This window comes from Pituophis catenifer, unplaced genomic scaffold (genome assembly GCF_029215685.1).
Source record: "Pituophis catenifer annectens isolate HBS135680 unplaced genomic scaffold, rPitCat1.0.hap2 SCAF_2, whole genome shotgun sequence".
NCBI lineage: Eukaryota > Metazoa > Chordata > Lepidosauria > Squamata > Colubridae > Pituophis > Pituophis catenifer.
This window is the reverse complement of record NW_027256882.1, coordinates 41,158,333-41,175,812: the sequence shown is the minus strand read 5'-3', so window position 1 is coordinate 41,175,812 and position 17,480 is coordinate 41,158,333. Positions and strand designations below refer to the sequence as shown.

Below are 17,480 nucleotides of genomic sequence, written 5' to 3'. Positions count from 1 at the left end.
TATATAGACTTCTTCTTCCCTGTTACATACATGTGGAATCGGACAACTTGCCACAGCCAATTCGCTGCGGCCAACTCACCGTGGCCAACTCACCATAGTCAACTTGCCATGGGACAACTTGCTGCAAGACCATTTAACAATTCTATTTAATTATTTAAAATAAATAAAAAAATATTTTCATTTTTGCAATTCACATTTCATTCCTTTTGCATCCTTTCTTTAATTATTCAGTTCTGCTATTTCTTTGATATTAGTGCAACTCTTGTCCTGCAGCGAGTTGGCCATGGCAAGTTGGCCTTGGCGAATGGTCATAGATCCTCATACATGTGTGTATGTGTATATTATATAAATTATATAACTATAACCCCATTTATTTACTCCATTTCCCAATTGTTACCCATTTTACCCTTCTGGATAAAAGAAATTTGCTACCTCTTGGCTCACCTGGAGGATCTTAGATGCTTGTATGATCTCAGGTAAGAATCCCTAATTGTGACTCCTTTTCTTCTTCTTAGGAAGAACCAGCCTTTACTCAAGGATCAGGTGACATATTTTTAGGCTAAAATAGTTCACACTGGAGCATCTCTGAATGGATCTTTCTACTCCAGAGGATAAAGTTGGACTGAAAGGTGAGGACAGGAGACAGATTGGTGGGGAGGGGAAGCCCCCTAAAAAGAGAACAGAAAGAGTCACTGATGAATAGAATAGAATAACAGAGTTGGAAGGGACCTTGGAGGTCTTCTAGTCCAACCCCCTGCTTAGGCAGGAAACCCTACACCACTTCAGACAAATGGTTATCCAATATCTTCTTAAAAATTTCTAGCGTTGGAGCACTCACAGCTTCTGCAGGCAAGTTGTTCCACTGATTAATTGTTCTCACTCTCAGGAAATTTTTCCTTAGTTCTAAGTTGCTTCTCTCCTTGATTAGTTTCCACCCATTGCTTCTTGTCCTGCCTTCAAGTGCTTTGGAGAATAGCTTGACTCCCTCTTCTTTGTGGCAACCCCTGAGATATTGGAGGGCTGCTATCGTGTCTCCCCTAGTCCTTCTTTTCATTAAAGTAGACATACATGAAAGTAGATCCAAGCTAAAACAAATATTTAGATAGGAACAGAGGAAGAAAGGATTGAAAGAATGAAGGTTGAGGCAATGAACAACATGAAAATAGTTGGACTGAATAGTGCAGTCTCACAGGGCTTAATCTCAAGCAAATAGAGATAACATTGCAGCAAATAATTTCAAGACTATATTTCACTTGATCTTTAAAGGAAAGAAAGCTAAAAGCAAAGATTAATGCATCTTTCTGTTTAAAGAGAAAAAGGAGAAAATTACACTAGAAAGACAATAATAAGAAAGAAGGGGAAATCTTGCAAGTTGAATATTTGGAGTGTTGAATAGGCAACAACAAGGGAGATGGGAAAGGCAGAAAGGGAAGTCTCCATCAAAATACTGCACATCAGCCCACCTTATTCAGTCCAGCATCCTGACTGTTCCAAGTCGTTAGTGCTCCAGAAAATTTGATATCATACAGACAAGCAATAATCAATCTGAGAAAGCAGAATGGTAGACTTTATGGGCATTTTCTGGGCGGGGGAGGAGAAAGGGAGGACCATTGAATGAAAGTTGCTATGTAGTAAAGTTGCCACAGAGCCTCAGGGCACCAGGACTCAAGATGAACAATTAGCAGCAAGCAAGATACTTTTCCTCCAGAGTCCAGCAAAGCCCTTGAAACCATTTCCAATGGCTCACCCAGGAAGGAAAAGAGGGGGTCAAAAAAAGTGACAGGAGCAAAAATGCAGGAATGTGAGAAAGTGACGTGCAAAAGTTTGGATCAGCAAACAAAGGAGTAATTTTCAAAGAGTGTCAGAAAATTATATTTGCTGTTGCAGGAGCTGTATGATGGAATAAGTTTATGTGCAGCCTTTGCAACACAAGATGCCAGGTTAAGGGTGGTGGGCAAGAAACACACACACACACACACTTCAATTGTTTGCTTCTCTCTCTCTTTTTTTAATTAAAGTTATACACACAAATCTACACACAATTCTGGATAAAACTTCTAGAATGTCTTTGGCCACCACATCCAATTTAGACCCACTAGGAGGGCACTAGGGAACCTATGTCCTCTCCATGGACTTTCCATCTAGTCCAGGGGTCTCCAGCCTTGGTATCTTTAAGACTTTTGGACTTCAACTCCCAGAATTGAGAGTTGAAGTCCACAAGTCTTAAAGTTGCCAAGGTTGAACACCCCTGATCTAGTCTACATTCTTTTGTCACAAATTGTATTCCAAATGTTGGGAGCACTGCAAAAAAACCCGCAAGTTTATCCAGCCAACCTATGTACTTCTGCTCCACTGCTCAACAGTGTCCTCTCTCTTACTCTCCTCTCAAGTGCCAGCATGGAATGACTTCAGCACTTCTGCTGGGATTGCCTTGGTTTAGTTTGGTTAGGTATTCATGGTTGCCATGGCCACAGTGGCTATATCTCAACTTGTTATGGCCCAAAAGAAACACATGGTACATCATGGTCTGGCTTTGTTTGGGAGATTCCAATGGGTTCCAGAAATCCCTGGAGGACTTTCCAGTCCATATGACTGGTACTCAGGATGAGTATATAGATGCCAGTGGTCTACATGGCACTTGATATGTGTCAACTCGCAAAGCAACCCTGACCTGCTCTCGAGTTGCCATAGGCCAGGGGGGATGGGAAATCAGTGAAATGGCATGACAGCCAAAGACAGATGCACATTCCATGCTTATTTCTCTCAAGGCTATATCCCAGGGTTACCCACAGCAGCCAGAGGAGAGTGACCTCTACAACCCATGAAATTGCTCCATTGGCGAATGTGATTGATGACACACCCTGGAGAGAGGGGGGGAAAAACAGGATCATAATTGGGGCATAAATTACATAGAGTCAGAGCTGGCTTCACTTGGGAAAGTGCCGACATGAAGCTCCTAATAAATAACTGGATTTCTTTTGAAGCTTGGCTGGAGGATCATGATTTAATTAGGGCATCCTTTGAAACCCTGACAATATGTTTGTTTATATCTGTTTATAAACAGGATGTCTTCGGCTCCACCCAACCATGGACTTCTTAATCTTTTCTTCCTCTTGAACAATTTTCTGTTCTTTCATAAATTTGCTTTGCAATTATGTTTACACGCTCTTTTTGTGTGAACTAACTGCCACAATATTATTTGTTCATTCTGGTCACTCAATTGATTTTCTGATCCTATCACTTGTTTTATCACAGACTTTTCTGACATTCTCCATTCACACCATGTTCAATTTATCTGTGTATCTCTTGACAAAACTAACTCTCATTTCCATCTCGATATCTACAAACAGGCCTTCTCATATGTAGCCCCATAAATTGGGGGTGTTCTCTCCAAGAAGTTATAACTAGTGCTGTCTTCATTGTCTTTTAATGCCGGACAAAGGCATATTATTCTCCCAAGCATTTTAATAACATAATAATATTGATGTGATTATTTACTTTCTATTGCTACTGTAACTTTTTTCATTGATTGCTAATTTTATTCTGTATTTTATTCTGCATTTCATAAAATATTTTATTAATTATTGTAACTAACACATGCAGTTTCAAAACACTTTCAGCTTTATTTTCTAATGGCAAGTGGCATAGACATGTTTTATAATAAACAAACTATATGTCAATTTTGAAGTCCTGTGGACACCATGAAAGGATTTTTGTATAGATGGAATCCCAAAGACTGCATTGGTGACTCTGAATTACATAATAGTCCTCAAAAACCCATCATGACAATATCAGGGTTTGCATAAAGGGAAAGTTTGGGAACTGTTCTCTTGAAGAAACTCATGAGCAAACTCTTCTTTTAGGTTCAGGAATTAGGAATGTCCAAGAAGGAAGGAAATGGAGCAAAGCCACAATGCAGAGTGGATTTGGTAGGCTGGAAAAATAGCATTAGTTCAAACTGTCATTAAAATAAAATTGGAAGAACTTCAGAACATGTCTTTTTCACAGGGGAACGAAACATCTATAACATCAAGGGACAGAGTTGACACAAGATGATAGTGTCTTATCCACAACAAGCTAAACGCATTTCAGAAAATAAGTTCTGAATTTTGTATACGCTTTAATTTATTCATTTTGTGTACTGCTGTGGTACTGAGACATATTGCACATTTATTATGAAAAAAAAGGTACAATCAAAAGTACTGCAAAAAAATAACAAAGAATCTTGAAATGCAGCTTCAAATTATCAGTTTAGTTCTTCTTCATTAGTCTGTAGAGAGCTTTATGCACCTCTTTGTTCCTTAAGAGTATAGATGAGTGGATTAAGCATGGTGGTAACAAAGGTGTAGAAAAGGGAAATCATCTTGCCTTGATCACAGGAAAAGTTGGATGGAAGTTGAAAATAACTGAAGATGGCTGTGCCATAGAAGAGTCACACTACCATCAAGTGGGAGGAACAAGTGTTGAAGGCCCTCTTCTTGCCCTCAGCTGAGCAAATCTTCAGCACTGCAGTGGCTATAAAGCCATAGGAGACCGTGATGAGAATAACTGGTACCAGGAGGAACACCATGCTAGTAGAAAATATCACAACCTCATAAAGTGAAGTGTCAACAGAAGCCAATTTAAGAAAGGCAGGGAGCTCATAAAGGAAATGATCTACCCGATTCTATCCACACAGAGGAAGCCTAAGAGTCATCACTGTATGAAGTAGTGAGACACTGAAGCCACTTACCCAGGAGGTAACAGCCATCATGAAGCACAGAGAGTGGCTCATTATGGTAGTGTAGCACAGTGGATGACAAATGGAGGCATAGGGGTCATAGCCAGGACAGCTAACAAAATACACTCTGTGGAGCCGAGGGCAAGAGAGTTGTACAACTCAGCCACATAGCTGCCATAAGTGATAGTCTTGCTTTTTCTCCAGATGTTCACCAGCATGTGGGGCCCAAGGCTGGTGGTGAAGCAGAGGTCAATGAAAGAAAGATTGCTGAGGAAGAAATACATGGGGGCCCTGGATCTAGTCTCGACACTACAATGATGGTTGCGTTGCCCACCACAATGATGGTTGCGTTGTCATCAAATAGCAGACAAAAACAAGGGCAAAGAGCAACATCTCCAAGCGTGGCTGGTCAGCCACCCCCAGTAAGATAAATTCTTCTTGGTAGCTTTGGTTACTGGTTTCCCACGAGGTTTCCATGTTCATTGTCTATACACATTAGAACAAAAAATAATCCAGTACAAAAATGACAAGAATTCAACATGATCAAATGATTCCTATATTTGGAGTGAGGTTTGTATGTTGTATCCAGTAATCTAGATTAAAGGTGAGTTAGTGGACTCTATGAAAATAATTGGAGGTCCATATCCACTGGCACACTGCTTTCTTTCCATCTTATACCTTAAAAACCACAAGGGTATAATTGTGTATGGATGGAAATTTAAAACATGTTCTCCACCCACTATTTGGCCTGTTGTCTACGCTTTGTCTAAATAATTGATAATCTCACATAATTTCCTTCTGTACATTTTGTTCCCTTCTTCTAATACAGAGGTCTTCAAACCTGCCAAGTTTGAAGACCTCTGCTGTAATAGGATGCAGTTAGCTACGTGCTAAGTACATTGATTTTCTGGTACAAAAAGTGCATAGCAAGATTGTGTGACTTGGGTGACCAATTTTATGCAATAGAGCTGAGCTTTCTTGTAGTGGTGGAAACCTCACCCTCACCTGAGCTTTTCAGTGATCTGCAACATTAGGTGATGGTAGTTGCTGATCCCTGTATTTTACGTGTGAGAGAGCAAGGATGATTGATTGATTGATAATACACCTTCAAGACTTTCTCACTCTTAGTGATCACATAAATTTTCTCCATGACAAGTTACCAAATACCATTCTTTAATTTGTTGTGAGAGATCAGGAAGAAGATTATTCCCAGTCTGCAAACAAAAGTATATAAGAGGAAAGAGAGATAGATTGGTAAATTCATAAACGTTTTTCCCTTTGTTCAGCAAAGGAAAGGGAGCTGCACAATCATGACCCTCAATTCTGGAGGCCATGGGAGAATCCCAGCATCCCATAGATTTTATTAGGATTTCAGAATTTAAATATACTAAGACTTCTGTATGCTTCATTTTTATCACCATTTCCAATATGTCATCAACGTAGGTTTTCCAGAATCCTCCTTCAAGTTTCTATATGACAATGAAAAAAAAAGTTGCAATTAGGACTGTTTCTAATTGGGGTGCTTCTCCATACCCACAACACATTTATTCTTCTATTCAGTATTCATTTATTTATTACATTTATACCCTACCAAACTCTGGAGACTCAGAAGTTAAGCAAAAGCATTTTCTGAAGTGCTTCTTGATAAACAAAGAAAAGATATCATACTCCACCTCACAATAATCATTTACACAAGGAATTATGAAAGAACTTCAAAAAGTGGGCTGCCAGGTACATAAGAAGACCAAATTTTCCTGCAGGTTTAATAGTGGAGGGATTTCAGCATCAGAGAAAGAGAGAAAACCGGAGCAAGGGAGGAGAAATGCAAGAACACTCCAATCCCCTCCCTTCTCTTGATTATTCAGCAACCTTGCCTGTCCGATATCTGACAAATATACTTTTCTCTCTTTCGCACTATTTATGAATTTACATTGATCTCCCATCTTCCGTTCAGGAGCTCAAAGCAATCTACATTCTTCCCCTTCTTCCTTTCTTTCCCACAACAAGCACCCAGTGAAGAAAGCTGGCCTAAAAGAGAAAAGGTGGGAGGGGGAGAGATCTGACAAGGAGCATATGGCCAAAGCCAACCAAATCTTATATTTCATACAGAGAAACTTCCCATGAATAAGATAAAAATTGAATACGTATGGAAAGTGGCACTGGAGGATACCCTGGAAAGCTATTCATTAGGGATAGGATTATAGGTATGAAAGATATGATTCAGTTATGATCAAATTCAGATTTAACTCTTCCGTTTTTTCCCTTTCTCTTTTGACATTAATTTATAATTTCTGAAATAAAAAATTGGTACATTTTAATTTGAATATTTTTAGCATATGCCTTTTTTGCACATTTCCTATGTACAATGTTTTTCACAATAACAATTTTATTATGCAGATTTTTTTCAAACATAGATAGATAGATATCAATATCAATATCTAGATATAGATATGCTGACACACATGCCCTGTAAAATTGATACTTGTGTATTGGACTTTGTGTGTAAGTATATGTAGTGAAAGTTGCTACGCAGTAAAGTTGTCATAATTCCCAGGGCACTAGCACTCAAGATGAACAATTAGCAGCAAACTAGATACTTCCCCCCAGAGTCCAGCAAAGCCCTTGAAACCATTTGCAAAGGTTCGCTCAGGAAGGATAGAGAGGATCAGGAAAATGACAGGAGCAAAGATGCAGGAGTGGGATGAATAGATCTGCAAAGGTTTGGTTCTGCAAACAAAGGGGTAAATTTCAAATGTGTCAAAAATTGGATTTCCTACTGCAGGAACTGTATGATGGAATAAATTTCTTGCACAAGATGCCAGGTTAAGGGTGATGGGTTACGCACATGCACTTCAATTGCTTCTTGTGTTTCATTAATACTATACACACACACAACTACATGCAATTCTGGATAGTGCTTCTAGAATGTATTTGGCCAGCATGGCCAAGTCAAAACCAACCAGGAGGTGGTCAGGGCACATATATCCTCTCCATAGACTTCCAAAAAACAAAAGTGAACCCAGAAAACCTATGTACTTCTACCCTGCTACTCAGCAGTATTTTCTCTCTTTCTATCTCCATTGAGAGGTTAGCAAGAAGTGACTGGATCTTTAGCATTGTCAGTATATGGTAGGCAGCCCACCCACTGCTCAGAAGCTTTCCTACTTCATCTGAGCAAAGTGGTCCCAGATTTGGCATTGAGGAAACCCAATTGAGGATTCACTGCAGAGGTGCTATTCAGCAGGTTCTGACCAGTTCTGGAGAATCGGTAGCAGAAATTTTGAGTAGTTCGGAGAACGGGTAAATACCACCTCTGACTGCCCCTGCCCCCATCTATTCTCTGTCCCCCCCACCCCCGAGTCCCAGCTAATCGAGAAGAAATAGGGATTTTACAGTATCCTTCCCCTGCCATGCCCACCAAGCCACGCTCACCAAGCCATGCCACACCCACCAAGCCATGCCCACAGAACTGGTAGTAAAAAAAATTGAATCCCACCACTGATTCACTGGGCTAGGAATTTTCTGTCTTTCACTGTGAGTTGTATTGTGTTGAGGGTTGGGGGGTGCACAAAAGGAGGCTCAGCCAATCTCATTATACACATGTTGTACTCTGACAATAAATGTTTGCATTTGAATTGGAATTGGAATACATTAGTTCTGGAAGACTTCAGCATTGGTTGAGTCTGTTTAGGATTCCTGGCTGCTATGTTCCTATTGACTATAGCTCAACTTATTATGGCTCCAAACACATTGTATCTCTTCAGCTCCATCCATCCATGGCCTTCTTAGTTTTCCCTTCCTCTCCAGCCATTTACTACTCATTTATATACACTGCTCAAAAAAATAAAGGGAACACAAGCAGAAGACATCCGCGATCTGAATGAATGAAATAGCCTTATTAAATACTTTGTTCATTACATACAGTAGTTTTGTGTTCTCTTTAGTTGTTTGAGCAGTGTATAAACTACTATATGTAAAGAACAAAGTATTTAATAAGGCTATTTCATTCATTCAGATCGCGGATGTCTTCTGCTTGTGTTCCCTTTATTTTTTTGAGCAGTATATTTGCTTTGCAATTATTTTTAATACACACTCTTTGTGTGAACAAACTGCCTCAGTGTCTTCTTTTATACTGGTCACTCAATATTCAACACAGATGGATCTTATTACTTCTTGTACCACATGCATTTCTGATGTTCTCCATCTGCACCACGTTCAATTTATCAGTATGTATCTCTTGATGTAACCAACTCTCATTTCCATATCAGTATCTACAAAAAGGCCTTCTCACCAGTAGTCCCATAAATTTGGGATGCTCCCTCCAGTGAACTATCATTAGTGTTGTCTTCATAGTCTTTTGATGCCAGACAAAGATATATTATTCTCCTGATCTTTTTAATAGTAGGCTAATTTTGCTGTGATTCTTTACCTTTTATTGCTACTTTCACTATTTTCATTGATTGCTTACAGTGGGCCAGAAAGATTTTATTTCCTGAACACTTTGGGGTGTTTCTTATTGATTTTTGGCTACTAGTCATGAAAATAATCTGTAATTTAACCTAACATGTACCGTTTTATATAAATCTTCTGTTTTTACATAATGGCAATGTACAGCCTTCTATAGCTATTGGCTATGTTGCTCACATGCCAGAAACATATGAAAACATGGAACTTTTCTTGAAGGGCATCCAGTACACCATGGAAAACTAGAATATCTGTGAAGATCTAAAAATGATGGTTCTGTTGCTTGGAACACAGCTTATATGTACCTAGTATTGTGGATGGGACAACCATGCAAGAGTTGCATTACATTAAAAAAAAACAAAAATTGTTGTCCAGTTTTATTTCATTCTATATTTTATTTATAATTGTTACAAGCAACATATGTAATTTCAAAGCACTTCTAGTTTTAATTTCTAATGCAAGCAGCATAGACATAGTCCATATCAAATAAATTAAATGTCAATTGTTTACTTTTGGGGTCCTGCAGACACCACGGAAGAGCCATTATATATATAGAATTCCCCAACAGGCCATTGCTGACTCTGGATTATATTAGATTATATTATAGTCTTCAAAAACCGATTATGACAATCTCAGGGCCTACACAAAGGGAAAGTTTGGGAACTGGTCTCATAAGGGAAGAAAATCACAAGCAAACTCTTCTTCTTAGCTCAGGAATTTGTAGTGTCCAAGAAGGAGGGAAATGCAGACTGGATTTAGCCTAGCAAAGCCACAACGTGGATAGAATTTGCTAGGGTGGAGTTCGAATTCTCATTAAAAGAAAATTTCAAGAACTTCAGAAGATGCCTTTTTCACAAGGGAATATCAAGGGACAGAGTTGAAAGAAGATGATAGTATATTATCCACAATAGGCTAAACCACATTTCAGAAAGCGACTTCTTATGGTTGGTTTTAGGCGTTGGTATACTTTTAATGTATTAGTTTTTTGTAGTGTTGTGGTATCAAGATAAATGGCATATTTATTATGAAAAAAGAGAGGAAAGAAAGGAAGGTACAAAAGACAGGAAGGTACATCCATTAACCCTCACAGCTTCAACCTTCAACTGTCTACTATGGACCTCACCCCATTCCTAAGAGGTTCATAAAGGGGGCGTGTATAAGCCCACCAGCATGCCTACCGTCCCTGTCTTACTGTCCCCATTTATTTGTATTCATTTCCTTCGTTCATGTCCATGTTTATATTTATACCTTCTATCTTGTACATGTTTGACAAACTAGTAAATACTAAAAATCAAAAGTACTGCAAAAAATAACAAAGACCATTCCTGTGGAATCTTGAAAAGCAGCTTTGAATCATGGGTTTATTTCTTCTTGATTAGTCTGTGGAGAGCTTTATGCACCTCTTTGTTCCTCAGAGTGTAGATCAGTGGATTAAGCATGGTGGTGACAAAGGTATAGAAAAGGGAAATCATCTTGCGTCGATCACGGGAGGAGATGGACAGAGGCTGGAAATAATTGAAAATGGCTGTGCCATAGAAGAGCCAGACAACCATCAGGTGAGAGGAACAAGTGTTGAAGGCCTTCTTTCTGCCCTCAGCTGAGCGAATCCTCACAACTGCAGCAGCTATATAGCCATAAGAGACCATGATGAGACTAACTGGAATTAGAAGGAACAATACGCTAGTAGAAAATATCACAACCTCATTAAGTGAAGTGTCAACACAAGCCAATTGAAGAAAGGCAGGGAGCTCACAAAAGAAATGATCTACCCGATTCTGTCCACACAGAGGAAGCCTAAGAGTCATCACTGTATGAAGTAGTGAGACACCGAAGCCACTTACCCAGGAGGTAGCAGCCATCATAAAGCACAGAGAGTGGCTCATAATCATAATGTAGCGCAGTGGGTGACAGATGGCAGCATAGCGGTCATAGGCCATGACAGCTAACAAAGTACACTCTGTGGAGCCCAGAGCAAGAGAGTTGTACAATTCAGCCACACATCCACCATAAGTGATAGTCTTGCTTTTTCTCCAGAAGTTCACCAACATGTGGGGCCCAAGGCTGGTGGTGAAGCAAAGGTCAATGAAGGAAAGATTACTGAGGAAGAAATACATGGGGGTATGGAGCCCTGGATCTAGTCTCGACACAACAATGATAGTAGTGTTGCCCAGAAGAGTCATCATGTAGCAGACAAGAACAAGGGCAAAGAGCAACATCTCCAAGCATGGCCGGTCAGCCACTCCCAGTAAGATGAATTCTCCTTGATAGCTTTGGTTACTGGTTTCCCATGAGGTTTTCATGTCCGTTGTCTATACACATTAGAACAAGTAATGGCATATAAAAGAAATTCAGTACAGAACAGAGAGGAATCCAGATGAAAATGTTTGGAGGTGCATAATCTTTAGCATGGCATTTTCACCATCTCATGCCTTAATAACCACAAGGGAGTAATTGTGTACAGATGGCAAGTTAGAGATTTACCTGATCTACTTTGTTTATTAATTAGTTTTATTTATTTATTAATTTTTTATGCTGCCCATCTCCCCCACAAGGTGGACGGCTTACATTTACCGCTTACAAGTTTCCCAGTTGTGCACTCTTTATCTAAAAGATTGATAAAATAAGAACAGAGGTGGGCAACTATGGCCCTTTTATGACTTGTGGAATTCAGTTCCCAGAATTCCTGAGCCAACATGGCTGGCTCAGGAATTCTGGGAGTTGAAGTCCATAAGTCATAAAAGAGCCATAGCTGCCCACCCCTGGCTTAGAACATTTTTTGGGAACAACTCCTTCTGTGCAGGAAAAGTATACTGCACATACTATAATGTATGTCCTCTGTTTCTCTTATGGATATAGTCTATGAATTCCCAGATAGTTGGGAGTCCAATCACAACACTAGGCAGTGCAGAATTTGTTTGTGGCAAGACTAAAAAGTAAGGAAAGACTGGTTTACATGCGTGTCCAATTTTGTACAAAGGGGTGAGCTTTTGTGGAAGGTCACAACCCTAAGCCTGAGCCTGACCCAGGCTCAAGAGCCATATGCAGTCTAGAGTGATGGCGAGTGCCCATCTCTGTCTTTTAACTGAGAGTGAGCAAGGATGAATGTCCTGATTAATCAATTGGCAGCTTGATTATGTGCCATCAAGGCATTCCTACTCTTAGCAATCATTTGACAACTTGGAACAGAGTTTAGCAGACATTAAGACCCAGGAGAACTAAAACATTTATGTCAGCTTCAGCTTCAGCTTCAGCTGACATTTGGCAAAGTCAGCTGTAATCAACAAAAAGTTAAGTTTCAGTATATTTTATTGTCAATATTCATTCATTTTTAGAAAATATTCAAATATTCTAAAATGAAAAAATTCTATACCTTAAAAAGGAATATTCATCATAGATGATTAAATAGATAGATGAGAGAGAGAGAGAGAGAGATGATAGATATAGATAGATAGATAGATAGATAGATAGATAGATAGATAGATAGATAGATAGATAATATGTAATCTTCCCCTTCCATGTTAACACATACACACACAACACACACACACACACACACACACACACACCTATATTATATAAGTAACTATAGCTCCAAAACACTCCATTCCATAACCTCACCTGTGTCTGTGTAAGAGAAATGTTGCTATCTCTTGGCTCATCTTCATGTATGGCTTGGAGGGTCTTAGATGGACGTATGGTTTGAAGTAGGAATCTCCGTGACTCTTTTTCTACTACATAGGAAGAACCAGCCTCTATTCAAAGAGCAGATGACACCTTTTCAGGCCAAAATAGTTCTCACTGGAGCATCTCAGAATGGATATTTCTATTCCAGAGACTAAAGGTTGGGTTGAAAGATGGGGACAGAAGATCAATTAGTGGGGACTTGAAAGTTGAAACCCTATGAAACTGAATGCAAGCTGAGAACAGTGTATGAGGAAGGAAGAAAGATATAAAAAGGAAGGTTGGGGCAGTGAGCAATATGAAAATAGTCAGTCTGAATAGTCCACAGGGCTTAATCTCAAGCAAATGGAGATAACATTGCAACAACAATTTCAGGGGTATTTCTTTACTTGAGCTTGTAAAGAAATAAAATTAAAAGCAAAGATTAATCCATCTTTCTGTTTAAAGAAAAAGGGAAAGAAATTATAGTGGAGAGACAGTAATAAGAAGGAAGCAGAAACTGTGCCGTTGAACATTTGGAGTGCTCACCTTGGCATCTTGGCTCTTCCAAGTCAGCAGTGCTCCAGAATACTTACATATGTCATACAGATACACACATTAAGCAACTTGAGAAGGCAAGGAGTGAAGCAGCATAGTAGATTTTTTAGGCAGAGGGTGAGAAGGAGGAGAAATTCTTGCCAATTTCTTATCTGTTGGTGAAAATTGCTATAGAATAAAGTTGCCATAGATTCCCAGGACACCAGGACTCAAGATGAACAATTAGTGGCGAAGAAAATATTTCCCTCCAGAGTCCAGCAAAGCCCTTGAAACCATTTCCAATGTCTCACCCAGGAAGGATAGAAGGAGTCAGAAAAGTGTCAGGAGATGCAGGAATGGGAGGAAGAGATGTGCAAAAAGTTTGGATCAGTAAATTTTAAGTGGGGTCCAGAATTGTTTTTGCTATTGAAGGAAGTTATGATAGAACAAATTTCTGTTCAGCCTTTGTAGCACAATGTGTCAGGTCAATGTGGTACGCAACACACAGACACACACACTCAAACACACAAACACACATTTCAATGGTTTGCTTCTGTTTTTATTAATGCTGTAGGCACACACCCACATGAAATTCTGGATAGAGCTTCTGGAACATCTTTGGCTACCACACCCAATCTAGACCAACCGCAAGGGTATCAGGGCACCTATATCTTTTTCCATCCAGTCTGCATTCCTCTACCACAAATTTTATTTCAAATATTGGCAGCATTGCAAAAAACACTTTCTTTCTCCATTGAAGTGTCACCATGGAGTGACTGTATCTTTAGCATTGCCAAGAAATGGTAGGCAACTCACTAATGCCAGCTGCTTTCTTACTTCATCTGAGCAGAGATTTTGGATTTGGCATTGAGGGATCCTAAAATTTTAATTCTGGAAATTTTCAGCACCCATGTTCAATACATTTGTGTGTGTGTGTGTGTGTGTGTGTGTGTGTGTGTGTGTAGCAGTCACTATTATTCTCTGCAGACCTGTGGATCAATACTGGTCACTCAATTTATTTTCAGTCCTGTTGTCAGGGTTCCAAGTAACACCCCCAACCAATGAAGACTCCAAGGCCAGCAATTCCTCAAAGTTCCATTTTATTAGAGATGTCATATTGGCACATCTGGGAAAACCCGAATCTGAAAGCTCCTGGGTTTTCCCCACCCAAAGGAAAGTCGAAGTCCCTTCCCCAGCACCTACGTGTCCATCACATGGTCCAATCAATCCACCATCGCAACTGGAGATGCCTCCCAGTCACGCCACTCCAGGTGCAGGCTGAATGTCCTTGATTCTCAGAGAAAAGAATGTTGTTATGGCTAGATATCTCTACAACTCCATTCCATACACTCCCCTCTCCCAGTTTCCCACAGACTAAGTGTGGCAGCCCTGAAGATCCAAAAGAAAAGATGGCCTCTAAGGCTGACACCAGGTTGATTGTGTCACTTGTTGTACCCCAGACAATCCTGACGTTCTCCATTCGCACCAATTCAATTTATCTGTGTGTATTTCTTGACATAACCAACTTCTTATCACTGTCTACAAACAGGCATTCTCATTGGTAGCCCCATAAATGTGGATGCTCTCTCCAGTGTACTATAGCTAGTGCTCTTGTCATTGTTTTTTTTTTTAAATTCCAGACAAAGATATATTAGTCTCCTGAGCATTTTAATACTATACTGGTGTTGCTGTGATTTTTTACTCTTTATTGCTGTTTTCACTTTTTTCATTGGTTGCTGCTTTCAATCTGTATTTTTTCTGCATTTCAAACAATATTTCATTAATTGTTATAACCAACAGATGTAATTTCAAAACATTTCCAATTTTATTTTCTAATGGCAAACAGCATAGACATGTTTTACTTCAAATCAAATAAATGTCAACTGTTTTCACCCTGTAGACATCATGGAAGGGCATTTGTGTATAGGGAATCCCCAAAAATTGTGTTGCTGACTCTGGATTGTAATATAGTCCTCAAAAACTCATGATACTAATGTGATGTGATGAAGAAAATCATGATTAAATTCTTCTTTTACGTCTAGGAAGTAGGAGTGTCCAAAAAGAATGGAAAAGTCACAACGCTGACAGGATTAAGCCTAGCAAAAGCCACAATGCAATCAGGATTTGCTAGGGTGAAATAATAACACCAGTTCAAATTCTCATTAAAAGAAAACAGTAAGAAGTTCAGAAGAAGCCTTTTTCACAGGGGAACAAAACTTCTGACATATCAAGGAACAGAGCTGACACAAGATGTTTGTTAGCCAGGACAAGCTAATCACATTTGAGAAAATAAGTTCTGATTATCGGTTTGGGGTGTTTCATATTCTTTAATTTACAGTCTTCTCTACTACTGTGGCACTAAGATATCTTACATTTTTATTATGAAAGAGAGAGAGAAAAGAAAATACAATGAAAAGTACCATAAGAATAACAAATAAAAAACATTTCTGTTGAATGCAGCTCCGAACCGTGGGGTTAGTTCTTCTTCATTAGTCTGTGGAGAGCTTTATGCACCTCTTTGTTCCTCAGAGTATAGATCAGTGGATTAAGCATGGTGGTGACAAAGGTATAGAACAGGGAAATCATCTTACGTCGATCATGGGAAGAAGTGGACAAAGGCTGGAGATAACTGAAGATGGCTGTGCCATAGAAGAGCCAGACCACCATCAAGTGGGAGGAACAAGTGTTGAAGGCCCTCTTCCTTCCCTCAGCTGAGCGGATCCTCAGTACTGCAGCAGCTATATAGCCATACGAGACCGTGATGAGACTAACTGGTACTAGGAGGAACACCACACTAGTAGAAAACATCACAATTTCATTAAGTGAAGTGTCAACACAAGCCAATTTAAGAAACGCAGGGAGCTCACAAAACAAATGATCCACTTGATTCCGTCCACACAATGGAAGCCTAAGAATCATCACCGTATGGACTAGTGAGTTGCTGAAGCCGCTTATCCAGGAGACAGCAGCCATTGTGAAACACAGAGAACGGCTCATAATTGTAGTGTAGCGCAGTGGATGACAGATGGCGGCATAACGATCATAGGCCATGGCAGCCAACAAGATACACTCCGTGGAGCCCAGAGCAAGGGAGACGTAGAGCTCAGCTACACAGCCACCATAAGTGATAGTCTTGTTTTTCCTCCAGAAGTTCATCAGCATGTGGGGCCCAAGGCTGGTGGTGAAGCAGAGGTCAAGGAAGGAAAGATTGCTGAGGAAGAAATACATGGGGGTATGGAGTCCTGGATCTAGTCTCGAGACCACAATGATGGTTGTATTGCCCAGGAGGGTCATCAGGTAGCAGGCCAGGACAAGGGCAAACAAGGACATCTCCAACTGTGGCCGGTCAGCCACTCCCAGTAAGATGAATTCTCCTTGGAAGCTTTCATTTTCCCATGAGATTTCCCTGTTCATTGTCTATACACATTAGAACGACACTTAAAGGTACCTGGTTCTAATAACTGACAGCAATCCATCATGATCAATTGATTCCCATATTTGAAGTGGAGCTTGAGTTTTGTCCCCAGTAATCTGGATTACATTTAATTAGTGCACTCTATGAAAATGGTTGGCAGTCCATATTCATTGTTACTGCTTTCTCAACCATCTCATGCCTTAACAACCAGAAAGGAATTTTAGTGTATGGATGGAAACTTAATGGTTTACTCCATTTACTTTCTTGCTTATTGCTTGCTCTTTATTGAAAAGATAGCTAATACAAGGTCATACCTGACAGTTGCTACAGTTGTATCAAAAACCACATATAATCAATATAAATGCTGTACATCAAACAGTGTCCACAATCTGCTGGAATTTCTTTTCCAGTCCCAGAATGGATAGGGTCAAAAAAAATGGTGATCATTTTTTAAGGCTATTTTGTAAGATAAGACTCATATTGTCAACTCAAGTCATTGTTCTTATGCCTAGGTCTAGAATAGAATAGAATAGAATAGAATAGAATAGAATAGAATAGAATAGAATAGAATAGAATAGAATAGAATAGAATAGAATAGAATAGAATAGAATAGAATAGAATAGAATAGAAGAGTTGGAAGGGACCTTGGAGGTCTTCTAGTCCAACCTCCTGCTTAGGCAGGAA

At 39.6% G+C, this 17,480-nt stretch overlaps 2 protein-coding genes and 1 pseudogene across 2 annotated transcripts; all 3 read right to left on the bottom strand.

The window, feature by feature from the left end:
• Positions 1–4,251: 4,251 nt before the first annotated feature.
• On the bottom strand, positions 4,252–5,203 carry LOC139309419 (olfactory receptor 2G3-like; annotated as a pseudogene).
• A 5,342-nt stretch (positions 5,204–10,545) lies between these two features.
• On the bottom strand, positions 10,546–11,484 carry LOC139309418 (olfactory receptor 2G3-like). The gene has a single exon (XM_070933484.1). It carries the CDS (start codon positions 11,482–11,484, stop codon positions 10,546–10,548), a length of 939 nt encoding a protein of 312 aa, XP_070789585.1.
• A 4,372-nt stretch (positions 11,485–15,856) lies between these two features.
• LOC139309417 (olfactory receptor 2G3-like) lies at positions 15,857–16,795 on the bottom strand. Its single transcript, XM_070933483.1, has one exon. The coding sequence runs from the start codon at positions 16,793–16,795 to the stop codon at positions 15,857–15,859; it is 939 nt and encodes a 312-aa protein (XP_070789584.1).
• Between the last annotated feature and the right edge of the window lie 685 nt (positions 16,796–17,480).

Excerpts from the sequence above, each read along its gene's own strand:
- LOC139309418 (XM_070933484.1), bottom strand. The coding sequence starts at position 11,484 with ATGAAAACCTCATGGGAAACCAGTAACCAAAGCTATCAAGGAGAATTC.
- LOC139309417 (XM_070933483.1), bottom strand. The coding sequence starts at position 16,795 with ATGAACAGGGAAATCTCATGGGAAAATGAAAGCTTCCAAGGAGAATTC.